Raw genomic sequence first — 27,410 nt, 5'->3', positions numbered from 1 at the left:
TTAAGAAAGTTACGAACTTACCTATCCTTTTTATTTTTATTTTGAAGGGATACTCTTTGTAATATGCACAGCGAGTTTGCAGTGACCTACATCAAAGTTCAAGGATTATCTCCTATCATAAGATAATAGATGTCTTGTCTGTTTTTTCTTAGGAGTTGGAGTTCTTTGACCGCTCCATGTTGAGCGACGACCTGTTCCGTCAGTTGGGCCAGATAGTGCCGCAACGAGCATTCTTACCAGAGTCTGTGCGAGGTGTGAGCCGGGCGTGTGAGTCCCTGTGCCGCTGGGTGAGGGCAGTGTACCAGTATGCTTGTGTCCAGCGCCACATGGCCCCCCAGGAGGCCCGGAAGAAACAGCTGGAAGTGCGCATGGCGGAGAGCCGTGCCCGGCTGCGTGTGGCCAGGTGTGAAGTCCTGTTGTAATTTGGTTGAAGGACAGTAGCGTGTGTGTGATATACAGTACCAGTCAAAAGTTTGGATACCTTTTTTGTCACCTTTAATTAACCAGGTAGGCCAGTTGAGAACAAGTTCTCATTTACAACTGTGACCTGGCCAAGATAAAGCAAAGCAGTGCGACACAAACAGAGTTACACATGGGATGAACAAACATACAGTCAATAACACAGTAGAAAAATCTTTATACAGTGTGTGCAAATGTAGTAAGATTAGGGAGGTAAGGCAATAAATAGTGGCAAAATAATTACAATTTAGCATTATCACTGGAGTGATAGATGTGGAGAAGATGAATGTGCAAGTAGAGATACTGTGGTGCAAAAGAGCAAAAGAATAAATAGCAATATGGGGATGAGGGAGTTGGGTGGGCTATTTACAGATGGGCTGTGTACAGGTGCAATGATCGGTAAGCTGCTCTGACAGCTGATGCTTAAAGTTAGTGAGGGAGATAAGACTCCAGCTTCAGTGATTTTTGAAATTCGTTCCAGTCATTGGCAGCAGAGAACTTGAAGGAAAGGCAGCCAAAGGAGGAGTTGGCTTCCGGGAGGACCAGTGAAATATACCTGCTGGAGTGCGTGCTACGAGTGGGTGCTGCTATGGTGACCAATGAGCTAAGATAAGGCAGGGCTTTGCCTAGCAAAGACTTTTTGATAACCTGAAGACAGTGCGTTTGGCGACAAATATGTAGCGAGGGCCAGCCAACGAGAGTGGTGGGTAGTATATGGGGCTCTGTTGACAAAACGGATGACACTGTGATAGACTACATCCAGTTTGCGGAGTAGAGTTGGAGGCTATTTTGTAAATGACATCACTGAAGTCACGGATCGGTAGGATAGTCAGTTTTACGAGGGTATGTTTGGCAGCATGAGTGAAGGAGGCTTTGTTGTGAAATAGGAAGACGATTCTATATTTAATTTTGAATTGGAGATGCTTAATATGTGTCTGGAAGGAGAGTTTAGTCTAACCAGACACCTAGGTATTTGTAGTTGTCCACATATTCTAAGTCAGAACCGTCCAGAGTAGAGATGCTAGCATACACAGATGCGGTGATACACAGAGTTGAAAGCCTTGGCCAGGTCGATGAAGACGACTGCCCGGTATTGTCTTTTATTGATGGCGGTTATGATATCGTTTAGGACCTTGAGCGTGGCTGAGGTGCACACATGACCAGCTCGGAAACCAGATTGCATAGCGGAGAAGGTACGGTAGGATTTGAAATGGTCGGTGATCTGTTTGTTAACTTGGTTTACCTACTCATTCAAGGGTTTTTCTTTATTTTTACTATTTTCTACATTGTAGAATAATAGTGTAGACATCACAACTCTGAAATAACACATATGGAATCATGTACTAACCAAAAACAGTGTTAAACAAATCAAAATGTATTTGAGATTCTTCAAAGTAGGCACCCTTTGCCTTGATGACAGCATTGCACATTCTTGGCTTCTCTCAACCAGCTTCATGAGGAAGTCACCTGGAGTGCATTTCAATTCATTTCAAGGTGTGCCTTGTTAAAAGTTAATTTGTGGAATTTCTTTCCTTCTTAATGCGTTTGAGCCAATCAGTTGTGTTGTGACAAGGTAGGGGTGGTATACAGAAGATAGCCCTATTTGGTAAAAGACCAAGTCCATATTATGACAAGAACAGCTCAAATAAGCACAGAGGATCGACAGCCCATCATTACATCAAGACATGGAAGTCAGTTAATCCTGTGCAATCGCAAAAACCATCAAGCGCTATGATGAAACTGGCTCTCATGAGGACCATCACAAGAAAGGAAGACCCAGAGTTACCTCTGCTGCAGACGATAAGTTCATTAGAGTTACCAGCCTCAGAAATTGCAGCCCAAATAAATGCTTCAGAGTTCAAGTAACAGACACATCTCAACATCAACTGCTCAGAGGAGACTGCGTGAATCATGGTCTTCATGGTCAAATTGCTGCAAATAAACCAAATCACACCAATAAGAAGAAGATAATTGCTTTGGCCAAGAAACATGAGCAATGGACATTAGACTTGTGGAAATCTGTCCTTTGGTCTGATGAGTCCAAATGTTTTATTTTTGGTTCCAACCGCCGTGTCTTTGTGAGACGCGCCGTAGGTGAATGGATGATCTCTGGATGTGTGGTGTAGGGGTGCTTTTCTGTTGACACTGTCAGTGATTTATTTGGAATTCAAGGCACACTTAACAAGCATGGGTACCACAACATTCTGCAGCGATACGCCATCCCATCTGGTTTGTGCTTATTGGGACTATCATTTGTTTTTCAACAGGACAGTGATCCAAGGCTGTGTAAGGGCTATTTGACCAAGAAGGAGAGTGATGGAGACCCACTAACTTTTTTTTATTGTTCCACATTTTGTTACGTTACAGCCTTATTCTAAAATGGATAAAACATTATTAAATCCTACACACAATACCCCATAATGACAAAGCAAAAACAGGATTTTAGAAATGTTGGCAATTTTATAAAAAACAGAATTACCTTATTTACATAAGTATTCAGACTCTGCTATGAGACTCAATTGAGCTCAGGTGCATCCTGTTTCCATTGATCATCCTTGAGATGTTTCTACAACTTTATTGGAGTCTACCTGTGATAAATTCAATTGATTGGAAAGGCACACAGCTGTCTATATAAAGGTCCCACAGTTCACAGTGCAAGTCAGAGCAAAAACCAAGCCATTGTTCGTAGAGCTCCGAGACAGGACTGTGTCGGGGCACAGATCTGGGTAACGGTACCAAAAAATGTCTGCAGCATTGAAGGTCCCCAAGAAGACAGAGGCCTCCATCATTCTTAAATGTAAGAGAGTTTGGAACAACCAAGACTCTTCCTAGAGCTGTCCGCTCGGCCAAACTGAGCAATCGGAGAAGGGCCTGACCAAGAACCCGATGGTCACTCTGACCAAGCTCCAGAATTCTTCTGTGGAGATCGGAGAATCTTCCAGAAGGACAACCATCTCTGCAGCACTCCACCAATCAGGCTTTTATGATAGAGTGGCCAGACAGAAGCTACCCCTCAGTAATAAGCACATGACAGCCCACTTAGAGTTTGCCATAAGGCACCTAAAGAATCTCAGACCATGAGAAACAAGATTCTCTGGTCTGATGAAACAAAGATTGAACTCTTTGGCCTGAATGCCAAGCGTCATGTCTGGAGGAAACCTGGCACCATCCCTACAGTGAAGCATGGTGGTGGCAGTATCATGCTGTGGGGATGTTTTTCCAGCGGCAGGGACTGGAAGACTAGTCAGGATCGAGGGAAAGATTAATGGAGCAAAGTACAGAGAGATCCTTGATGAAAACCTGCTCCAGAGTTCTCATGACCTCAGACTAGGACGAAGGATCACCTTCCAACAGGACAACAACCCTAAACACACAGCCAGACAGGGCAGGAGTGGCTTCAGGACAAGTCTCAATGTCCTTGAGTGGCCTAACAATAGCCTGGACTCTAACCCGATAGAACATCTCTGAAGAGACCTGAAAATAGCTATGCGGCAAACCTCCCCATCTGACCTGACAGAGCTTGAGAGGATCTGCAGAGAAGAATGGGAGAAACTCCCCAAATAAGGGTGTGCCAAGTTTGTAGCCTCATACCCAAGAAGACTCGATGCTTGAATCGCTGCCAAAGGTGCCTCAACAAAGTACTGAGTGAAAGGTCTGATTACTTATGTAAATGTGATTTCAGTGTGTTATTTTTTTTATACATTTACAAAAATATCTAAACTTGTTTTTGCTTTGTCATTATGGGGTATTGTGTGTAGATTGGGAAAAATAATTTAATCAATTTTAGAATAAGGCTGTAATGCAACAAAATGTGGAAAAGGTCAAGGGGTCTGAATACTTTCCAAATGCACTGTATAAAGGACTAGGTAAAAAATATGCCAGTTAAGACAAGAGCATTCAAATATACCATAACTCTTAGTGCCACTATTCAACAAGGGACTAAACTTCCTCATTCGGAATGACTGGGAGTCAGTGATAGCAGCACAAAGTTTGCCATCAAAGTGAAAAATAAACACAATCGTAGTGAATTTCAGCAAGGTACTCAACAGACAAATGCCATAACTGCTTTACTGTCATTAGTCATTTAGACGTTTTTAAAAGTATCTGCAGCCACTTAATTACTGGATATCCCTTCCACTGATCATGTTTTCAATGCTAATCCTGTAGAATCCAGCAATGGCGCTGGTCCCATGAATTTGTGTATTTTCTAACACTTCCATATAGAATTATTGCGTTGTCTTTACCTTCCCATCGTCAAACTAGATATAAGAAGTAGGAAAGTTTGAAGATTGTAAGCATGGGAGTAGGTGGCCTTTAATAAATAACAAACATCTAGGTATTGCGATACTACACCAGGCTGCAGGAGGAGGAGGCCCGGGAGCAGCTGGAGGACATGGAGAGACAGCAGCAGTTCCTCAGAATGGACCTGGAAGAGCTGACCACCCAGCTGCGTAAGGCTGAGACCCTGGAAAGAAAGGCTGCTGCTGCAGTACAGCAGGTCCAGTGTCACATCACTGACTGGACTGCTGCAGCAAAGGGAAGTAACACTCATACATACCAATGGATATGTCCCAAATGGAACCCTATTCCCTATATAGTGCACTACTTGGGCCCTGGTCAAAAGTAGTGCACTATATTGGGAATAGTTACATTACAACTCTTACTGCTATATTTTACCTACAGTAATTTATTTACATTTTAATCATATTTTTTATTTTTGTATTTATTTCTTAACTAATGCAATTTTGTTTTTATTCTAGAGAATAAAGAACCATAACATGCTCCACTCCTCTTCTGTAGGAGACAGAAATGAATAACCAGACCATATCAGGGGACGCTCTGCTCCTGGCTGCCACAATCACCTACCTGGGTCCATTTTTGCCAGATGTACGGATGGTACTATTGGGGAAGTGGAGAGAGCTGTGTCTGTCTGGACACATTAACATCAACCCTGAGGACCCTAGGACCTCTCTACTCCCTAACCCTGCCTCCGTAGCCCCTGGGCCCCTTGAGGCCCCTCTCCATGTCCCCATCCCTATGGGAGCAGAGCTGCAGATGGCCCTGGCTAGGGCTGTAGGGGTGGACCATCGCCAGGTGCTCGGGGTGCCTCCCAGGCTGGTGCTCAAGCTGCTGCTGTGGGGATACAGAGGCCCCTGGGCTCAACACTGGCCCCTGCTGGCAGACGCTCAGCAACATGAGATGAGTGCCCAGGCCATGCTGCTGACAGGTGAGCAACTAGGAGCCCCTAGGAGCTGATCTTAAGTAGGTTTTGTGTTTTCCTCACTAATGGTTAATGTTAGGATTGAGGGAGAGGAAGCTGATCCTAGATCTTTACCTAGGGCAGGTATTCCCAAACTGGAAGAAAAAAAAACTAAATTCCATTGGGGATATGCAAAATATAAAATTGTGATTCACATAAAAAAAATACTTTTTTTTTTAATTCACATTTTCAAACAGTCCATTTATATTTTCCAACGGGGCTATCTATACATTTGGGTGAGGTTTTTTCCTCTCCGAGTAGCTTCGTTTCACTGCCAAAAAAATAAAATGAAACCATTGTGTTCAGCGATATAACACAACAATGTCAAATACAGGTAGCCTAATCAAATAATTAACATCCAATAACATTAACCGTTACTCGCTCGCGGCCAGTGTTGCCAACTTCGCCGCTATATTTAGCGAGTATTCAGAACCCTCTAGCTACACATTTTCCAAAAAGCGACTCGCGACAAATCTAGCTGCTTTTTCTGGTGTTATTGGAGACTGATGTGAATGCACGTATCGTTCTTACTCTTCTCAACGAGCAGCGGGTGCTACCGTGGGCCCCACTCCCGTCCCAAAGCACTCAGACGGCCCATCCTCGCGCAGCAGTCCCTCCCAGCTGCAGGAGGAGATGTTAACCCCTCCGCGTCCAGAGTGCAAATGAATCGCGCATGCGGGAAGCCGCTGCTGGCTGATCCCGCCCTGGCATACATAGGGCGGGATGTGAAAGTAAAAAAAAAATGTTTAACTAAGTAACTTTTAACTAAAATGTTTAACTAAGTAACTCCGCGTGTCTCTTTTGGGTCACTTTAGCCGGTCCCAAGCCGGGATAAAGGGTTGGAATTGTGACATAAAAAAAATAAAAAAATCGACAGAAGAAAGTTAATTTGAGGTTCTAAACATATATTTAAGGGTGTTTTTACTCACCTTTTGTCTCTCCGAAGAAGTTATTCCTCTCTCCTACAGCGCCCGTCACAATTACGTGCACATGGCCAATTATGAAAATTAGGTGATGCAGTCATTTAGCGACTTTTAGGACAGCCAATATCTACTTTACTTACTGAGGAGTTGGCAACACTGTTTCGCGGGAATTCCATTACTGGCCCGTATGTAGCCGGAAGTAGCTGCTGCTCATTCCGTTTGCTCGAAAATGGATGAATGGTTAGAAAAAGTAAGGCCCGCGTCCATAGAGACAGATACCAGCTCTACTACCAGCAGTACTACACCTGCATCTGTTGACGACACAAGTTGTTCTGCTTCCACGAGCACATTCAATGCTAGCATCAGTAATTCTACATGTGTTGTTAACTTAGCTAGCATGGACACAGTTGTGAATCTGATGCAGCCGAAGAGCTACTGCCCCCTTACCCGGAAAGCACCGAACAGTTGGACCATCGAAGAGGCGCAAATATGATGAGAACTACATTGATTTGGGGTTCACTTATATTGAGAGTAGTGCCTTTCTTTATCCACAGTGTGTTATATGTGCAAAAGTACTATCTCACAAGTCGACGAAACATTCACTCTTGCGCAGACATTTAGAAACAAAACATGCCCATTTAAAAATAAGCCACAGGATTTTTTTGGAGCGAGAATTAAGACGACTTTTGAGTAGCAAGACATGTATAAAAGCAACAGATACCATTAATAAGAAGGGGCTAGAAGCGTCTTTGCTACCGAGTGGCTTGGACAAAGCAAGCCCCATACAATTGTGGAGGACTTAAATCTTCCTGCTGCAGCTGTTATGGCTGTGACAATGCTGGGGGAAAAGACCAAAAACACTATACAGACAATGCCTTCATCAAACAACACTGTTTCATGACGCATCAGTGACATGGCAAGAGATGTTTTGAAACAACTGCTTCGCATCCAAGCCAGTAAATTCTATGCGTTACAGTTGGATGAGTCAACAGACGTGGTGGGCCTGGCACAGCTCCTGGTATATGTCCATTATGTTTATGGGAGGTCAATTTAAGGAAGACCTCCTGCAAACCAGTACAACAGGAGAGGATCTTTTTTAAAGTACTGGACATTATGTAAAATATATCACTAGCCACTTTAAACAATGCTACCTAATATAATGTTTACATACCCTACATTATTCATCTCATATGTATACGTATATACTGTACTCTATATCATCTACTGCATCTTTATGTAATACATGTATCACTATCCACTTTAACTATGCCACTTTGTTTACATACTCATCACATATGTATATACTGTACTCGATACCATCTACTGCATCTTGCCTATGCCGCTCTGTACCATCACTCATTCATATATCTTTATGTACATATTCTTTTTCCCCTTACACTTGTGTGTATAAGACAGTAGTTTTGGAATTGTTAGTTAGATTACTTGTTGGTTATTACTGCATTGTCGGAACTAGAAGCACAAGCATTTCGCTACACTCGCATTAACATCTGCTAACCATGTGTATGTGACAAATAAAATTGGATTTGATTTGAGCTTTGTGACATCAAATGGACTTTGGTGGTCAAGATGTGTTGGTATCTGTACTGATGGCGCAAAAACCATGACAGGGAGACATAGTGGAGTGGTAACACGTGTGCAAGCAGTTGCTCCCAACATCACTTGGGCACACTGCAGCATCCACCGAGAAGCTCTTGCTGCCAAGGGAATGCCTGACCGTTTGAAAGACTTTGGACACTAGTGAAAATGGTTAACTTTGTTAAAGCAATGCCCCTGAACTCTCGTATTTCCTACACTATGCAATATGGGCAGCGACCATATAACGCTTTTACAACATACAGAAGTGCGCTGGGCAAAGTGTTGACACGTATTTTTTAATTGAGAGACAAGCTTAAAGTTTTCTTTTACTGACCATAATTTTGACTTGTCTGACCACTTGCATGATGACGAGATTCTCACACAACTGGCCTATCTGGGATATGTTTTTTTCTCGCCTTAATGATCTGAATCTAGTATTACAGGGACTCTCCACAACTATATTCAATGTGCGTGACACAATTGTGGCTATGATTAAGAAGTTGGAGCTCTTCTCTGCATTAACAACACACAGGTCTTTCCATCATTGTATGATTTTTTTTTGTGTGCAAATTAACAAGCTTTATCTACAATGTTAAATGTGATATAGCGAAGCACCTGAGTGAGTTGGGTGCGTAATAACGCAGGTACTTTCCCGAAACGGATGACACAAACAACTGGATTCATTATCCCTTTCATGCCCTGCCTCCAGTCCACTTACCGATATCTGAACAAGAGAGCCTCATCGAAATTACAACAAGCGGTTCTGTGAAAATTACATTTAATCAAAAGCCACTGCCAGATTTCTGGATTGGGCTGCAGTCAGAGTATCCTGCCTTTGCAAATCGTGCTGTTAAGACACTGATGCCTTTTGCAACCACGTACCTATGTGAGAGTGGATTCTTGGCCAATTGTGGACAATTATTTAAGACTGAGACTCTCCATTACAACCCAACATTGCAGTTATGTGCATCCTTTCAATCACACCGTTCTCATTAACCTGTGGTGAGTTATTTACAATTGTTGATGAACAAACAAGGATTTATATGTAAGATGGTTAAATAATGAGCAAAATTATTGATTATATTATTATTTGTGCCCTGGTCCTATAAGATCTCTTTGTCACTTTCCACGAGCCGGGTTGTGACGACAACACACACTCATTGTTATGTTTAATAAATGTATTGTATAGTGTGTGTGGCAGGCTTACAATGATGGCAAAAAACAACATTTGTGAATGCGCTGACCATGGTGCTAGAGGGGGTCCGCAGCTGTAGGTTGAATGTTAGAAGGGGTACGGGACTATAAAACGTTTGGGAACCACTGACCTAGGGGAAACGTCACAGTTAAGGTCAAACAAAAACTGATTTGTCCCTTTTGTGTTTGAGAAATGCTGATTGTGTATGTTGCTTCCCCATCAGGGCATCTTCCAGGTGATGACACCACAGCTCAGAGGGAGGGAGAGTATGAGCTTGTGGTCAGTGCTGATGACCCAGACCTACTGGACAAAGTCCGGCAGGGTTCAGAGAAAGGTGAGCGAATGGAGTTAGTACATATTGTGCTGGAGGAACATTTTGATGTTTGTGAGACTGATACTGGTTCCTTTCCTTGAGGGGCTTTACTCTTTGTCCCTCACTCACATCATGTTGTGAGCCTGGTGGTCCCAGATGTGGTCCAGTATGGTTCAGTTGGTAGAGCATGGTGCTTGCACCGCCAAGGTTGTGGGTTCGATTCTTGGGGCCAACCATACGTAAAATATATGCAAGCATAACTGTAATTCGCTTTGGATAAAATGGCATATATTAGCTGTGTGTGCTCTTGCAAACAACATTTGTCACAGTCAACATGACATGAGTGAAATTATGGAACAGACAGACTAAGGCTATCATTTTGTTTCCACGCAGGATTGAGGGTGTTGGTTACCCACGTGGAGCGAGCAGTCCCCAGCCCAGAGTTCCTGGAGGTGTTGATGCGGCCGGCAGGGAGCCATTCTCCTGGTCTGAGACGACCTGTTCAGACAGCCCATCCAGAGTTTTGCCTGTTCCTCAGCACTCCACTACCAGTCAGACTCATACTCAATGGTAGGAAATATATATACCAGTACATACTTTTCTTTCTGCTCATGAAAGTAGTAGTCTGAGCCAGAACGGCCTATAGGGCAGGAGCCTATATCCTGTTTCTATAGCGTGAGGCAGCTTGATGTACAAGTACACCACCTCCCTGGACAGGACCCAATGAAAGTACTAGGTTACTACATTAATTCTCCATTGTGTCCCCACAGAGATCCACCCGTCTATCCTGTCTGAGGTGTATGTCATTGACCTCTCTCTGAGCTCCACTGAGGTGCAGGAGCTCATGTTGACAGAGCTGGTGCAGTCCGAGTGTCTGGAGCTGTGGGTTCAGCACTGTCTCGTCAACACCGACAAGAAGGCACTGCAAGACAAACTGTGCCAGGAAGAGGTGACCCAATAAGAATGAGACCTATATTTCTCTGGCTTTAGAATATAGTATATTACTCTGTGCTATACTATATCGTGCATCCCAAATGACACCCTATTCCCTATATAGTGCACAACTTTTAACCAGAGTCCTGTACACTATAAGGAATAGGGTGCCATTTGGGAATCACAATATGGGTTTATAGCAAAGGATTTATTCCCTTTATTCCCTCCCAGGTCTCTCTAATGGAGTACATCCTCCAGTCCTTCACCCCTCTGCTGCAGGACCCTGAGTTCCTCCCCCGGGTGTCAGCCTGTCAGACAGCCTCCCAGAAGCTGCAGGCTGAGATTATGGAGCTGAGCCTGGAGCTGGAGCGCCACAAGCCCCTCCTGGCTGACTTCCACAGAGTGGCAGGGCTGGCCACAGCCCTCTACCAGGCCCTGCAGGAGGTGGCACGCCTCTCCCCCTTCTACTTGTTCCCCCTGAGGAACTTCCTGTTCGCTGTGAGGGGGACGTTAGTCCTGAAGGGCCGACCTGATGTTACCTTTAGTGGAGAGGTAGTGACAGGGGCGGTCATGGCAGAGATCACACACAGGATGGTATCTCACCTGTTGGCCCAGTACCGGCCCTGCCTGTTCCAGAGCCATGCAACGCTCCTGAGGCTCCTGGTGTCTGTGGCTCTGTTTCTGCACAATGAGGACTGCTCGGAGGTGGAGCGGTTGGCATTCCTCAGGGGCCTAGGAGATATGGACCTCCCAGTAGATGCTTCCACACCAACCTCACCTCCACCATCTACCTCTCCATCTCAGCATCATGTGCTCCCCAGCTGGGTGCCTCCTCACACCCACACAGAGGTCCTCCGGCTACACAACATCCCAGCCTTCACAGGGCTGCTCTCATCCCTGGCCACCTCTCCCAGCCAGTGGCAGGAGTACCTGCGCTTCCCCTCCTCCACAGTGGTGGGGCCTGTCCCCTGTCGCTCTCACTCCCACCTGTCCACTCTGCAGAGGGCTCTCCTCTGGAAGACCATGCTGCCCCACTGCCTGGCTGCTGTGGCTGAGGACCTGGCTGCCTGTCATCTGGGCCAGCCCGTGCGGTCAGCGGTAGCTGGGGCCCCTCACACCGGCTCCCCAGAGGCCCTCTCCCGCTTCCTGAACAAACACAATGGGCCAGTCATAGTCACACTCCCAGGCCCAAGCAGAGATGGTTGGGCTAGCATCCAACCACTTCACTGGCTGAAACAAGTGTCCCAGTACCAAACAGACAAAAGAGGGGTAATGCTTATGTCTTACTTACACACAAACATACCTTTTGTGTTCAATTTAAATCAGATTGCCATTATATCCAGCATTCCAGTTTTGTGTAATAATCTTCTAAATGACTGTTGATTTCAGGTGAAAGTCATATCATTTGGAGCTAAATGCCAGAAGGAGGTCATCCTCTCAGCACTGAAGATAGCTGTTCGTGATGGCAATTGGCTGGTCTTTAACAACTGTCATCTGTTAGACCAATGGGATGACGAAGTGGTGTGTCAACTCAATCAGTTGATATCCTGTGCAGCCAAAGGTGAGAATCACAATAATAATCACCAATCTTATCCACCCTGTGTAATCTCAATATGTAATCTCATATATAATCCTATTATAAATTCCAGGGCACCAAACAGATGTGGAGACAGAGGGCCTCATTCCAGTTGGGCTGTGTGCAGGTAGTCGGGTCCACCCACGCTTCAGACTTTGGTTTATCACACGAGGATACAACCCACTCTCCATCCCAGGTACTCAATAGAACATACTATCACAGACATCTATTTTTCTATGACTTTTAAGTCTTAGGATACTTCCCAAATGCCACCCAATTCAAAATATATTGTGAACTACTTTTGACCAGAGCTCTATGGGCGCCTTGGTCAAAGATTAATGGCTCTATTCAATCGGTGTCGCAGAATTTCTGCACATAAGCCCAATTGAAATTTAAAGGGAATGTTCCCACATTGGCGGAGATTGCATTCACGGTAAACGCTGCATGTCGGGTCAATCGGAAATTACCTTTCCATTTCTATCACACTGGGCACCTGTGGGGCAGTTGTTGGGGGGGCTCAAGGTCACAACGGCAGGCAATGGCATCTAGGCTTTGATACCAGCAACACTCCGGATGCCAGCTCACTTCACGTCAGATTTTTTTCCACCAGACCCAGGATTCAAACTGGCAAATCTCTGGTTACTGGCTCGAATCTCTAACCATTACCCCTGGGGGGTGGGGATGCTATTTGGGATGCATGGCCAAGGCATAAATACTATATAGACTGTATAGGGTGCCATTTGAAACTAATTGTCCTCTCCCCCTGGCAGCGTCAATGAGAGTGTGTGCGCTGCGTCTGGTCTGTGACTCTCCTTGGGATGTGAAGGAGGAGCTGTGCTCTTCTCTGCGTCAGGTTGTGTCTGTCACTTCGTCTGCCCCAACCTCTGGTGTCACAGCCTGCACCATGGAACCCATGCTGCGCGCTGCCATCCTGCACTCTGTCCTGCTGCAACGACAGGCATACAAACACCTAGGCCAGGGAAACATCTATCACTGGTGAGATGACTATATATTGGTTATCATGATGACAGATGATACAAAGCCCTGCGACAGGCTAGTGTCCTGTTAAGGGGGTGTACATCACAGGAGGCTGCTGAGGCTCATAATAATGGCCGGAACAGATCTAATGGAATGTCATCAAACACCTGGAAACCATGTGTTTTGATACCATTCCACTCCCATCATTACCACGAGCCCGTTCTCCAAAATGAAGGTCCCACCAACCTCCTGTACTGTACATCAAGCTGCCTCACGCTACAGAAACTGGAGAAACAGCTCATGCCCTATGGGCCATTCTGGCTCTGACAAAGCTTACTTACTCTCATGATAGATGATGAATAGGACATATTATTATTACCACAACATTGGTTATATGCCTGTTAAGGATGTTTTTATTTTTTTTCTCAAGGACTCAGGAGGACCTGCTGGCGCTGGTGGATGCTCAAGTCCGTATCGCCAAAGTCTGTGGCAACCCAACTGGGGCGCTGGAGTACATAGCAGGTAACGTTGCTTTCTCTACTTAGACCTAATGTAACAGTTGAGGACTCCCTGGTAACTAATTAAATGAAGAACCATTCCATAAATTGAAATGGATTTGTCAATGGTAAACATACTGTTCATATTCTGTGAAAATACATGCATCCCAAATAGCACCGTATTCCCTACATAGTGTACTACTTTTGACCAGAGCCCTCATCAAAAGTAGTGCACTAAATAGGGAGCCATTTGGGACAAAGATTTGATTTTGACCTTTGTGCTCTGGTTTGTTGATAGCCAACCTGGTGTATGGAGGCCATGTGGCAGACCTGGCAGACCTGGAGGCAGTGGAGAGTGTGTCTAGGGCCTGTCTCAGAGCAGCACCTCCTCTCTGGGGCAGTGGGCCTCACACTCTCTCCGATATCATCCACATACCTAGCCGCTGTGGTACTGTAACACTTCACTATTAACCAGCTTCAATTCCACAACAGACCCTACTTACATCACTAACAAAATATATGTACTATATTAAAAGACTAACTCATATCCTATGAATTTGAAGTACATTACCCTACTTACATGTTCAATCTTCAGCAGTCAGTCATAGGAAACTGTTCTTCTGAGTAAATTAGGAACATTTCTTTTGCCATCTCTGCAGACTTATCAGGCCTGCTGCAAAGTCTGGAGCAACGTGTTCAGGCTTTGGCCAACACCAGCGACCCCTTGGTGTTGGGCTTTAGTGCTGGTTTGGCAGAAGAGCTGGTGAAGGTTCACAGCCACACCCTGAACACCCTGCTTCAAGACTCCCAGAAGCCCTTTGGCAGGGTCTGGAGCACCAACAAGCTGACCCACCCTGCTCTGCTGCCAGACTTCACCCAGGCCAGGGACCGACTACTAGCCCTAAAGGAAAGTCTGGGACGCAAGGATGACATCAGGGTTGTGAGTGTTGGAGCTCCATCCCTGGGACCCCTACGCTACTTCCTCCAAGCAGAGTGGGACGGACTGGTTGATGTGGTTTCCTCCCTGCATTCTGAGCTTAACCAGCCCATGCGAAACAGCAAGCCTACTGTCTCCTCTCTCCTGACCGTCTCAAGCCTGTTCCGCTTAGAAAGGAGAGCAGAGCTGCTCAAGGCGTACCTATGTGATAAGGCCACCAGTGGTCCTTCCAATGCGTACCGCCTGTCTGCCTTCTCCAACGCCAGGGGCTTTCTGGGCGCGTTAATCAGGGAGGCTGCCCATGCTAAGCAGAGGGACATCAGCAACATCTCTCTTCATTTCCAAGTACAATAATCTCTAAACTGCCTCCCAAAGCTACAAGTACCACTCATTTTTATTGGATTAGACCTACTAAAAATGATATTCCATTTATTGCTTTTACTTTGTCTTGCTAGGTGCTCAGTGCTACAACATCCCCAGCCTCTCTTCCCCTGAGCGGTGTATATCTCTGTGGACTAGAACTGAGAGGGGCACTGTGGGATACGCGGCTAGGAGCCCTGCAGGACACGCTCTCCCCCCAGCCCTGCCTGCTCCCCCTCCTCTGGGTCAGAGCACGGGTGAGGAACACAGACACTGTCCGAGCCCCAGACAGCCCCCCCTGCAACACCTCCTCCCTGCCCCTCTACCACTGTCCCCTCTATCTGGACAGAGAGCATGGGGACAGTAGATACTGGGAACTGGCTGAGAATAACATTATCACTCGTGTCCCTCTATTGGCAAAGCTAGATCCTGTGCTATGTACACTAAGAAGAGTGAGGCTTGTGAGTACCCTGTGAGACTAGACTGCAGAATTCAATGCTGCGATTATACTGACGTACTTATTTCTAGACACAGACAAGGTTTTTACAACAGACTTAAATAATTCCTCTTGCTTTTTAAATCTGAAATTGTGCATAAGACTTAATGCAATACATTTATTTTGATTTATTAAAAAATATACCAATGTCAACAACTTTTGAACATGTTTTGTCTTTGAAACAGACATTTGAAAGCCCATAAAAGGTTTGAGAATATCAACAACCCTTGAAACATTGTTTGGGGGTCAAAACTACCAGCTCATCTATGACAGTTATTTTCATATTTACAGTAACAACCAGCAGAAGAGCCCTTTTATGTTACTGTCCATCCTGCTTGCCTCGTCACTGACTTCTCTACCGGGCGTATGTACCAAACGGCACCCTATTCCCTATATAGTGCACTACTTTTGACCAGAGAACTATGGGCACTGGTCAAAAGCAGTGCAGTATAAAGGGAAGAGTGCTATTTGGCATGTACGTTTGGAACTGTTTCTCCAATGTTGCCCTCATCGTTTCTTGTACACACAAGGCCTCAGCTCCAGTCCTCCTGCCTTCTTTATCCTCTCTGGAGCTTCTGCGATCTTCTCAAACTCAAAGGAGTAAAAGTAGCTACTCTCTGTGTCCTAAGGAGGGAGCAAAATGAATAGGGTATTGTAACAATATATCACATAAAACATGCGCCATCGCTGTTTACTATGATTACTGCCTTACCTTTGTGACCAACTTGAATCCCAGGCTGGACAAAGCACCCATGAAGTTCCGCACATTCTCAAATCTGCTTGCCACCTCTGCTATTTTCAGGATACCCCTGCAAAAAAAGACCCAAAGTGTTGATGACTAAAACATACAGTACCAGTCAAAGGTTTTGACACCTACTCATTCCAGGGTTTCTCTTTATTTTTACTATTTTCTACATTGTAGAATAATAGTGAAGACATCAAACTATGAACTAACACATGGAATCATGTAGTAACCAAGTGTTAAACAAATCTAAATATATTTTATATTTGAGATTCTTTAAAGTAGCCACCTTGATGACAGCTTTGCACACTTGGCATTCTCTCAACCAGCTTCATGAGGTAGTCACCTGGAATGCATTTCATTTAAAAGGTGTGCCTTCTTAAAATGTATTTTGTGGAATTTCTTTCCATCTTAATGCGTTTGAGCCAATCAGTTGTGTTGTGACAAGGGGCTGGGGGGGGGGGGGGGGGGTAATACAGAAGATGTCCATATTATGGCAAGAAAAGCATTGCTTCAAGACATGGTCAATCCGGAATACGTCAATAACTTTGAACCAGCAAAAAAAACAAGCGCTATGATTAAACTGGCTCTCAGGAAAGGAAGACCCAGAGTTACCTCTGCTGCAGAGGATACGTTCATTAGAGTTAACTGCACCTCAGATTGCAGCCCAAATAAATGCTTCAGAGTTCAAGTAACAGACACATCTCAACATCAACTGTTCAGAGGAGACTACGTGAATCAGGCCTTCATGGTCAAATTCCTGCAAAGAAACCACTACTAAAGGACACCAATAAGAAGAAGAGACTTGCTTGGGCCAAGAAACACAAGCAATTGAAGACAGACCGGTGGAAATCTATCCTTTGGTAGATTGAGTCCAAATTTGAGATTTTGGGTTCCAACCGCCGTGTCTTTCTTTGGGAGACACAAACTAGGTGAACGGATTCTCTGCATGTGTGGTTCCCACCGAGAAACATGGAGGTGGTGTGATGGTGCTTTGCTGGTGACACGGTCAGTGATTTGTTTAGAATTCAAGGCACACTTAACCAGCATGGATACCACAGCATTCTGCAGCGATACACCTTCCCATCTGGTTTGCGCTTAGTGGGACTATCATTTGTTTTTCAACAGGACAATGACCCGACACACCCCTCCAGGCTGTCTAAGGGCTATTTGACCAAAAAGGAGAGTAATGGAGTGCTGCATCAGATGACCTGGCCTCCACAATCACCAGACCTCAACCCAATTGAGATGGTTTGGGATGAGTTAGACTGCAGAGTGAAGGAAAAGCAGCCATCAAAGTGTTCAGCATGTGTGGAAACTCCTTCAAGACGTTTGGAAAAGCATTCCTCATGAAGCTGGTTGAGAGAATGCCAACAGTGTGCAAAGATGTTGTCAAGGCAAAGGGTGGCTACTTTGAAGAATCTAAAAATACATTTTGAATTAACACTTTCTTTTCTTACTACATGATTCCATGTGTTATTTCAGTTTGTCTTCTATTATTCTACATTGTAGAATAATAGAAGACAAAGAAAAACCATTGAATGAGTAGGTGTGTCAAGTGTTGACTGGTACTGTATAAATACGGAAAATAAGTGGGAACACCTTCTACCCCGACATAGCTGTTTTTCTGCATAATATCGCTTACCCCATCACCAGCACACGGTTAGCCTCAACTAGGAAATCCCCAAGGTTGGTCCCCATAAGAGAGAGACAGAATACAGCTATGTCCACAGTGCCATCCTTGAGAGGTACCTGCAGACAGGTGGGAAAACAATAGACATGATTACAGAAAGAACACAGACTGCATAGGAAAACAGGCATGGATGAAAGAACACATTCAGCATCAAGGTAAAGTTGGACTCACATTAGCCATGTCACAGACAGTTACACGGTCACTGATAAGTGCCAAGTCAAAACTGTGCACTTCGTTCTTCACGCTCAGAGCAATTTTGCAGTCGCCGCAGCCAAAATCTGCCACCACCAAAGAGGCAGGCCTAGAATCAACACAAATGGTCTTACAAAGAAAGCCACACACTATTTCAATGTGGATCCCCCACCCCAGAACCAAGACAAGAAAAATACAAAAAGTATGCAAACAGACTTATTGCAAATACTGCAAGTATGTTAGAGTCCGAGAGGCATAACACAACTCACTTTTGGCGTATGTAGGAGATTATGGCGTCAACAGGATTAGCTGGCCAGCGCTGGACCTGTGCCGTGAAGCCCTTGTGGTAGATGCCGAAGGCCTCGGGATCCTGTCTGAACATGCGTTTAGCCTCCCCACTAGACGTGGTGTACAGAACCTCGTTAATATAACGGAACCGCGCTGACTCCAAACGCTGCTCCATGCGGGACCTCAGAGCAGCCGAGCGGTCTGCAGAAGCCTCTTTCACCTCTATGGTGAGTGTCTCCTCCTGCTCTGCAGGTAGCGTTTTCTTTTCCAGGCTCTGGCCATGGAGCATTTTCCTGAGCTTCTCTCTCCTGCGGTCCTGCTCTTTGCTCTCCTCCTGTTTCCTTCTCTTACTGCCATGCAGCTCTGGGTTCTGTTCCTTCCTAACCATCTGAAGTTTCTCCTCTTCACCTGGGGGTTTAGAGTTACCTAGTGGCACTGCTTTTACTTGACTGCCCCCCTTGCTCTTTTTCTCTGAAAAGTTCTTATTGTTTTGGACTGTTACTGTGCCTGGAGTGGAAGCAGTCTCAGTGAAGGTCATCTCTTTTCCCTCAGGAACCTTTTTACTTTTCTGTGTTTTACGCTCACCCTCTTTCTGCGGTTTGCTTTTCTTTGTCTGGCGTTGCGGTGTCTGGACAACCGCTGTTTCCCTGTTCACATCAGATGCTGCTTTTGGTCCATCTTCTGTGTCCTTTTGCACAGAGGTCTCTGGGTGAGTGGTATTCTCTCCATTTTGAATTTTGAACTTGTTTTTACATTTCTTCTTGTTCTTCATCTTGTTTTTCCATTGCTTTCGGTTTAGTCTTTCAATCTCAGCATCTGCTGCAGCTTTTTCTTCATCCTTGATAGATTTTGAATCTTGTTTACTACCGCCCTGAATGGACTCTGTATTCTTTACCTTTTTGAACTCTAGGAAATAGAGAAAGACAACCTCAAACATCTTTTCAACTTAAGACAATCCTGTTTACTCAATTGACAGTTGTTTGTGAAACAACTCACCTGCTTTTAGTGGTTTCTTTGCTTTTATTAGCTTCTTAACAACAGGCACTGCAGCCTTCTCCTTGGCACCCAGATCTCCAATGACCTCTGCCTCTTCTCCTGAAGTGGCTACTTTATTGCGTCCTCTTTTGCTTCTTTTCTTCTTCCTCTTGGTGTGTGGTGTCAGTATGTCCTCTATTTCACTGTCACTGCCTGCTTCATGAGGGGCACTATTGCTCTTGTTCCAGTTTGGTACTGACCCCAGTGTTTGGAGGGTCCGTAACAAACTCTTTTTCTTCCCAATACTTTTTGTCTGTTCGGAAAAGCATAATGACAGTGTCAAACCGAATACCAGTGTAAACCTAAATGTAACCCTCTATTTGAATATGTGGTCACTGGCAGAGTGAGTTATGCCTGGCTTGGCTTACATAGGTACATTTAATTATAAAGAAGATTGAGATGGCATCTAACCGTGATATTGGTCCTTTCAGACAGTTTGAAACTGCTGATGACCGTCTTGGTCAGAACTTTGGCTTCTGGGTCATCGTTCCACTCATCCTCCTCTGCAAACAACATGCTTCACCAGCACTGTAACTAAAACGGTAATGCACAGTGAGCAAGTAAACAAGAAAGCACGTGTATTAGAATAAATGGTCTCTAGACTTGTGTGATTTGTTTTTCAGTACTGGCAGTAGATTCCAGAAAAGCTGACAACGCTAACCTGCTTATATTGTACTAGCTAGCCTTCGCTAGCGTTATGTCAGACTACCTTATTTTGGCAGCCATACGTCAAAACTGTTACCAACGTTCATTGCGATGCAGAGAAGACAACTTCACTCACCTGTCAGATTACTTATCAAAACGAGATGTTACTGGACTTAATTGAATCGATCCAATGTGTATGTTTAGAAGGTAATCGGTGGATATTGCCAATTTAGTTTAGCCACGTTAGGTTCGCGCGTGGCCGGTCCAAAACAGGCGCATGTGAATGACGCAAGTTTCTCCGCAATGGTTGATGGTATATGAGTCTTATCTGGGGGTTTTTATGACTATAAATGGAGCACACGAAAATACGTTAATAATAATAATGAAGCAATGGAAATACGAAATGAACCTTTATTACATAAGAGGCAGAGTTGTACAAAATAAATGGCCCGTGGTTATCCTGTTCTCTAATGTGCTGATTTGACAACACTGTTGGTGACATATTGAAAACTGTATGTGATTCTGTAACTGTCCTAAAACCAGTAGAGAACGGTTGCAGAGGCCCTCCACTAGCAATATTTACTCAAGACAAAAACGTTGATAAGTATGAAACTAAAAGATAAATATACCACTAAAAGAAAACATAGCATAAAACATCTGCATTAGACATTTGATATGACTACAATAATTCATTATCTGCACCTAGTCCATTATTGATGTATGTTTAAATATAATAATAATAAATGCCATTTAGCAGACACTTCTATCCAAAGTGACTTACAGTCATGCATGCATACATTTTGCATATGGGTGGTCCCAGGAATCAAACCCACTACCCTGGTGTTACAAGCACCATGCTCTACCAGCTGAGCTACCAAGGACCATGTTTGACCCTGAACCCTCAAATTTCTGTGTTGTAAAACATTGTTCAGAACAACACCTGTGCAGTTTATTATAACAGACAGGCTTTTAACCCCTGAGTGGAGATTATTCTATCCTGGTCAGTCCAATAACTGAGTCTTTCTTCCCCTGAGGATAAGTGTCCAATGTCCTCCTCCTCTCTCACGATGCTTTGCCTTGTTGCCGCTCCTGTTTTCTCTGTAGGTAGCGAGCACGGGCATCCCTCACAGAGCTTTCATCGTTCCGTTTCTCCAATTTCTTGAACACGTCTTCAGCAGACCCCTCTGGAAATAAACCAAACACACAGAATAACCTCTATTAGATTGTCAAGCTGACACAACAAGCATACAGATCACCTGGGGGGCCTGGAAGGAACAGAAGAGGCACTACAGTAACTTAGCTTGTCCAATAGGAATGCTCATTACATTTTCCATTTAAAAAATCTTTGCTCCAATTAGAGGATTTTGAATGATAAAGGAGCAGCTACAGAAACATCAAATGTCATACAATTTTTTCTATACCAGTGAATTCATACTCATCACCAGAGTCCATCACCCACCAGTTTGTCTTTTAGCTGCTTCCTTGGTCACCCACTTGGCCACCTCCTCGTCCGTCACCTCCTCTCTGGCCACGCTGCTCAGCTCGTACACATCCACCTCATGGAGCTTAGGAAGCAGGTCCTTCACCCAGTCATAGCGGATGGGGCACACCGTCCGGATGTAAATCCGCGAAGTGACCAGCAAATCATGGAAGATCACCCAGTCCAGCTGGGCCTCCTGGTCAAAGAGCTATGGGGAGGGGGAATCAGGTTATCACACAGAGCGATGGGGACTGATGTGTAATATGCATTTTGGGGATTTTATGGAGTGTTCTGAATTGATCAGAATATAGTCCTGGAAGTTTTTACCGTTGATGATGGATGAATGTGAACCATGGATCCATGCCCATCCATTGTGCAAAACACCTTCCCAACTGACCTGAGAGAACTCAAAAATGTTGTGGTTATCTTTCTTGACTTTTTAACATAACTGGGATTTTGTTTTAAACAAGCCGTACCTTCTTGCCACATTGGTGAAGTAACCAGTGCATAGACATCTCCTGAACAGCTCACTCTTATTTCCATCAAACTTCTCCATAGGGAAATCTCTCTTCTGGAAACGACACACATACCCTGATTATAAATCTGTACATATAATGGTCAGAGCTTCACATCATAGTTTTAGCCACACCAAAACTAATAAGATATGTAAACAAGCAACAAACTGACCTTTTGTAGTCTTAGGAGGATCTCTCTGAGCTGGGTCTCCACACTGAAGGCTGACTTTAACGCCCTCCAGTGTATATAGTTGTCTTTACACCATGCTGAAGGGGCATCACTACAGTAGGCAGCAAAACAAGCTCACGTTAGATGGAGACCCATGAACATGAATGCAGTGAACATATAATTGAGCCTATTAAATACATTAAGAGGAGTTAATATTGTATACCTGGCCTTGCACTTCTCAAACACACTGAGCAGCATGGTGAAGTCATTACAGCTGCCCGCCTGCACACCCAACTGCCTGTGCTTCTTATCTGCCTCCTTCTGCTTCTCTGGATGGCCTGCAGAGAGAGCAATGTCAAACATTTAGATTAGAACCATGATGCATACATATGTATTTCTGACATAACCACATCTTCATTGATTAAACCAACACCTCAGGCCGCTATTGTCCACCTGGCCTGATGAAAATGTTCTCCACAGACAGCATGGCAGCTACAGGCAGCAGGAGGTCCTCACAGCCCAGGGAGGCAGCCTGGAGCAAGGCCCGGGTCAGCCCTGGGGGCAGGGGGAACTCTACCATCAGCTCACCAAGCCGGGTCACTTTACCTCTCCTACAGACAGGGGAGTGGGATATTGATAGAAGATAACCAGTGCTATTAAAGATTGAGTTATGATAGTCATGAAGAACTGCCAGTACTGTATGTGGTAGGTTCCCCTGTTATTGATGGTGAAAACAGCAGAGTTGTATCCCTATGTGGCTGTAGATGTATCTGGTGAAGATTAGTATAAACAATGACAGATGTACACGGATATACAGTATGTCTATATCTCTCACCTGTCGATGGCGTCACATTGGTAAAGCTGTTTCAATGCTTCTAGGATGAACCTCTCCTCTGGACGGTCCAGGTAAGGGAACCTTAGAGAGACACCAAGCAACAATGGCCTCAAATTACTTGTTGGATTGTATTATCAACAGTCTCAAAAACAAACACTGGTTTCTCTGAGCACTTGAGAAAGTGGAGCTGTACCTACCTGATGACATCATGAACTCCCAGGCACTTGAGTGTGAGGATGACAGCAGTGAGACTGGTCCTCTGGATCTCTGGAACTGTGTACTCCGGCATGCACTTCTCCCAGAACGCCGGACTGTAGATCCGGAAGCACTTCCCGGCGGAGGTTCTCCCTGCCCGGCCCGCTCTCTGCAGGGCCTCGCTCCTACAACACCACACAACATTACAGTCCTATTCATTAGGCATGAAACAAAAGGAAGCAGACTGAAACAGGGACTTCCTGGGACTTACTTTGAAATTGGAACCACTTCGAGGATGTCCATACCAACCCGTGAGTTGTGGTTGAGTTGCTTCACAAACCCACTGTCAACAATATACCTGCAGTGAACAAATGAGTCATGAAATTTGAGGCCTTGCCATTCTGTGGATAAATATTGCTCTATGCTGCTTTGATAAGCCTTATGGTGACTCACTTTATTCCATTGATGGTGAGGGACGTTGCTGCAATGTTGGTGGCCACCACACATTTCCTTATACCTGGAGGGGGAGGCTGGAAGATCTGCTTCTGCTGATCTGTGAGAAGGACACAAATCATTCATATTATTTAAAAAGGAGTTTAAATGAGTCATAACTTTATACTTTTGATTAAGCAAGCCAATGGCATGATAAACTGTGTCCACTTGGGTGTGAAAGGGAACTCAATTTGTCTTTCTATGTGTGAATGTCACAGTGAGGGGTACTCGGACAGTGCACCAAACCCTACCAGTGGGCATAGATCCGTACAGGGGCAGGATCAGCAGCCCCTCCACTTTATGGTCCTGCACATCGTAACGGTAGTCTATGGATTCAGCCTTCTCATACAGCATGTCACAGGCCTTCTCAATCTCAGACTGTCCTGTTATAAACAGTTGTATTGAACATTTTTAAACCGTAATCAGTACATTCATATTCTGGAGATAATGTGTAGATTATCATTAGGTTACCTGTTAAAAACACAAGGATATCCCCAGCCATCTCACTGGTGTGCACATCCAATGCCACCTTGACAACCTGTCACAGATGAGGTTTGTTCATACTCAAGGTTTTCCCCCATATTTGTTTACAGACATTTTAGTAGAGACAATCTACATTGAGCAAAAAATATATAATCAAATAAACAACTTTGCCTTTTGTGAACTAACACTCACAGCTTTACTTTTTTATTTTTTCTACAAGCAATGACTTCTCTGATAGCTACTTAATTGAAGAAAAATGTACTTACAACGACTAAGATGTGGTTGTCCAACCTAGCTATCTTAAGATGAATGCACTAACTATATGCTGCTCTGGATAAGAGCATCTGCTAAATGACTAAAATGTAAATGTAAAGCAAGGAGTATGCAGTCTTAAATGGTGTTGATGGCAGAGTTTAAATTAGCTAAATCCTGGGGTGATACAATCACTGAATTTCATTATCATACACTATACTATACACTATACTAACAGTAGGCCTACGTCAGTATAAGCAAGCTCACTCCCTACCTCTTTAACGTAAACAGAGCTCTCTGTATCTTTTGGTCCTATGGCACAGCTAAACTTGGAGGTGACGGGAAAGGTTCTTCCAGGGATGGTGAAGACAGGACAGCCTCCCAGGAACACAGAGAGCTTGTCTGTCTCCAGTGTGGCTGACATTACCACCACCTTCAGGGGGACACAGCGACCCTTAGAGGCCTTATCTGGACTGGAGAGGGTCTGCTTCAACAGACCCAGCAAAATGTCCTGCAGTAAAGCACATAGTACACAACTGTTTAATAATTTGGTATTTGTTTTTCAGAAAAAACAGCAGCCCCACCACTTGTTTTGGTATACAACTGAGGGATGGAGCTGGGGATATAATCAGATGACTGTTTTCAAGTAGTTGGCTCTATTACTGACAGTGTTAAGGCTCCTCTCATGGGCTTCATCCAAAATGACCACACTGTACTGAGACAGAACTGGGTCTGCCAGGATCTCTCTCAGCAGACAGCCATCCGTCATGTACTTCACCACCGTGTCCTGACAAAACACAAACACAAATCTCCTTTCAGGGACACACATTTGCTTATATACACTACAATCTAATTATCTTTACATTCAAGTGACAATATGTAGACCCCATAGAACACTTTCAGGGTGCCTAAAATATAAGCGTATCTAATAATTTATGTGAAGTATCAATTTAAGCAGACAACTAGGTAGGTGTCATGGAGCTCTCTCACCTGTGTCGTGCAGTCATCGAAGCGCACTTGGTATCCGACCTCCCTACCCAGACTGCAGTGCATCTCCTGTGATACCCTCTGGGCTACAGTGATGGCTGCTACTCTCCGAGGCTGGGTGATGCCAATCTTGCCATTACTCCAAAATCCTACACAAGAAATACAACTTAACACCTACCCAAACCTTTCAGACCTCTCTATAAGGACAGCTCATACACGGAGGCTATAATAAAGGGTATAGAGCTTTCGAGTCAATTTTCTATTCTGTAGACACAGGTCCCATCGTACAAACGTACCTGCTTGATGCAAGTACTGGGGAAGTTGAGTCGTTTTCCCACTGCCAGTCTCGCCAGTGACAACCAAGAATGAATTATCTTTGACAGCCTGCTGAAGTGTGGCCTTGTGTTGATAGATCGGCAGGTTCTTTGATTCGTCTAAATCTCCCTTGGTATCCCACTTCGTCCTTTTCGACATGATGGACTCTATTGTTGTTCAACTACACGAAGGAGAATGATGACAAAAGCTGGTTCAAATAGCGTATATTACACGCATACACTAACAAAGAGTAAACACATAACTGCTCACTTATATAGAGTTGACTCTCCGACACAATATTCTAACTTTTAGGTCGTAAAGATTCTAAGTTACACACGTTTCCGTCAGCAAAACGACGAAACACAGCAACTTCCGGACGCAATGCATTCTGAGTTTTCATTGGTCCCTGTCGTTGGCAAATTACCCTGACGTTATATTTTAAGCCGCTTCCCCAAATCTGAAAAAGTATTATTCTTCTTCTATGGGTTTTATGGCGGACTACAACCCCAAAAGGTGTATTGCCGCAACCAGCTGGACGGGTTGAAAAAAAAGAGGTAAAAATTAACCCAAATAAAAATAGTATATTGACAAAAACAAAACTTACACTTCTTCCTTCTTTCAAATCTCCATATGTGCCTTATCAGGCTTTAGGGTCTGAGAGGGTGGTACAGCTTGTGAGAATTTTCCAAATAACTATATATTCCTGGACCTTTTCTCCACTTTGGCAGTGCCATTAATCAACAAAGCCACAAAATCCACCCTCTTAACCTTTAAAATATCAGGGTCCTGCTGGTGAAAGGCAACCCCTGCAGCCTGCAGTGAAGGCTTATCCACCACCATGGACTCTTCAGGAGCACCATTCAAACTCAAACCTTTTAACAGCTGCTGCATATGAAATGCTCTGGACAGCCCTGACTTTGGCCACCACATTTTCTTTCACCCTTGTGGGGCATTCAAAAGACGTGGTTTCACGGTTCCCACCACAATTGCAACATGTCACATTTTCATCACTTTATAACACATTATTTTGAACACAACCAAGAGAACACAACCAAGAGCCAAATTGCTCACAATATATAGCAATTGGCTGAACCTATTAAATAGTTTTAATGTGTGTGCACTGGAAATACACAATTCATGTTTTTGTATTAAAACATGACAAATAACTGATGTCCTTGCATCAACAAATTCACATTACCTTTGGCAAACCTCAGCTCAGCCTGTAGAATTCCCTCACTCTTTAGTGCTGGTAGTGGGTAATCCTCCTTTGCTCTTTTTGGGTCTCCATGCTGAGTTCTCACACACTGTTCAACAGAGGTGTGGACTCAAGTCACATGACTTGGACTCGAGTCACAAATATGATGACTTGGACTCGACTTTCACTTTAACACCAATGACTCGTGACTTGACTTGAGCCTGACTTGACTTGATACCCTCCCCAAGCCCAAATATAAATAATGATGCTATTAAAAAAAGTGTGCAACGCATCAACTCTTCATTTAATGGATTACAGTTTGAATCGGACAGCAGCCAATCAAATTGTGCCAGCTGAGAAACAGTTGAGCGTGG

At 44.4% G+C, this 27,410-nt stretch overlaps 3 protein-coding genes across 4 annotated transcripts in view; 1 reads left to right on the top strand and 2 right to left on the bottom strand.

Moving 5' to 3' along the window:
• The window catches only part of dnhd1 (dynein heavy chain domain 1), a 46,796-nt gene extending 31,267 nt beyond the window's left edge, over positions 1-15,529 (top strand). Inside the window, exons 30-43 of the mRNA XM_031791428.1 lie at positions 153-403; positions 4,816-5,080; positions 5,260-5,686; positions 9,657-9,767; positions 10,140-10,316; positions 10,517-10,695; positions 10,911-11,948; positions 12,069-12,240; positions 12,329-12,451; positions 13,026-13,251; positions 13,664-13,755; positions 14,029-14,178; positions 14,390-15,012; positions 15,123-15,529. Of these exons, the coding sequence (XP_031647288.1) occupies positions 153-403; positions 4,816-5,080; positions 5,260-5,686; positions 9,657-9,767; positions 10,140-10,316; positions 10,517-10,695; positions 10,911-11,948; positions 12,069-12,240; positions 12,329-12,451; positions 13,026-13,251; positions 13,664-13,755; positions 14,029-14,178; positions 14,390-15,012; positions 15,123-15,503 (4,215 nt within the window). The 3' untranslated portion in view covers positions 15,504-15,529. The remainder of the gene's footprint in view (positions 1-152; positions 404-4,815; positions 5,081-5,259; positions 5,687-9,656; positions 9,768-10,139; positions 10,317-10,516; positions 10,696-10,910; positions 11,949-12,068; positions 12,241-12,328; positions 12,452-13,025; positions 13,252-13,663; positions 13,756-14,028; positions 14,179-14,389; positions 15,013-15,122) is intronic.
• Positions 15,530-15,626: 97 nt separating this feature from the next.
• rrp8 (ribosomal RNA processing 8) lies at positions 15,627-20,437 on the bottom strand. Of its 2 annotated transcripts, none has more exons than XM_020503214.2 (8): positions 20,255-20,437; positions 19,885-20,007; positions 19,435-19,726; positions 18,420-19,344; positions 18,130-18,259; positions 17,911-18,017; positions 16,236-16,332; positions 15,627-16,147 (listed from the first exon to the last, which is right to left on the bottom strand). In XM_020503214.2, exons 2-8 carry the CDS (start codon positions 19,987-19,989, stop codon positions 16,031-16,033), a joined length of 1,773 nt encoding a protein of 590 aa, XP_020358803.1. In that variant the 5' UTR covers positions 19,990-20,007; positions 20,255-20,437; the 3' UTR covers positions 15,627-16,030. The 2 variants fall into 2 exon arrangements, with proteins under 2 accessions (XP_020358803.1, XP_031646677.1); XM_031790817.1 differs by lacking the exon at positions 20,255-20,437 and adding an exon at positions 20,183-20,234.
• Positions 20,438-20,511: 74 nt separating this feature from the next.
• Positions 20,512-27,206, bottom strand: dhx40 (DEAH (Asp-Glu-Ala-His) box polypeptide 40). The gene is made up of 18 exons (XM_020503213.2): positions 27,040-27,206; positions 25,823-26,022; positions 25,530-25,675; positions 25,207-25,326; positions 24,814-25,050; positions 24,276-24,342; positions 24,056-24,187; positions 23,766-23,865; positions 23,584-23,670; positions 23,315-23,497; positions 23,118-23,198; positions 22,736-22,893; positions 22,506-22,620; positions 22,286-22,394; positions 22,075-22,169; positions 21,926-21,995; positions 21,578-21,806; positions 20,512-21,302 (listed from the first exon to the last, which is right to left on the bottom strand). Exons 2-18 carry the CDS (start codon positions 25,998-26,000, stop codon positions 21,181-21,183), a joined length of 2,229 nt encoding a protein of 742 aa, XP_020358802.1. The 5' UTR covers positions 26,001-26,022; positions 27,040-27,206; the 3' UTR covers positions 20,512-21,180.
• Positions 27,207-27,410: the final 204 nt, after the last annotated feature.

This window comes from Oncorhynchus kisutch, linkage group LG15, assembly GCF_002021735.2.
Source record: "Oncorhynchus kisutch isolate 150728-3 linkage group LG15, Okis_V2, whole genome shotgun sequence".
Lineage (NCBI taxonomy): Eukaryota > Metazoa > Chordata > Actinopteri > Salmoniformes > Salmonidae > Oncorhynchus > Oncorhynchus kisutch.
The sequence above is the reverse complement of the archived record's forward strand: the minus strand, read 5'-3'. Positions and strand labels throughout refer to the sequence as shown.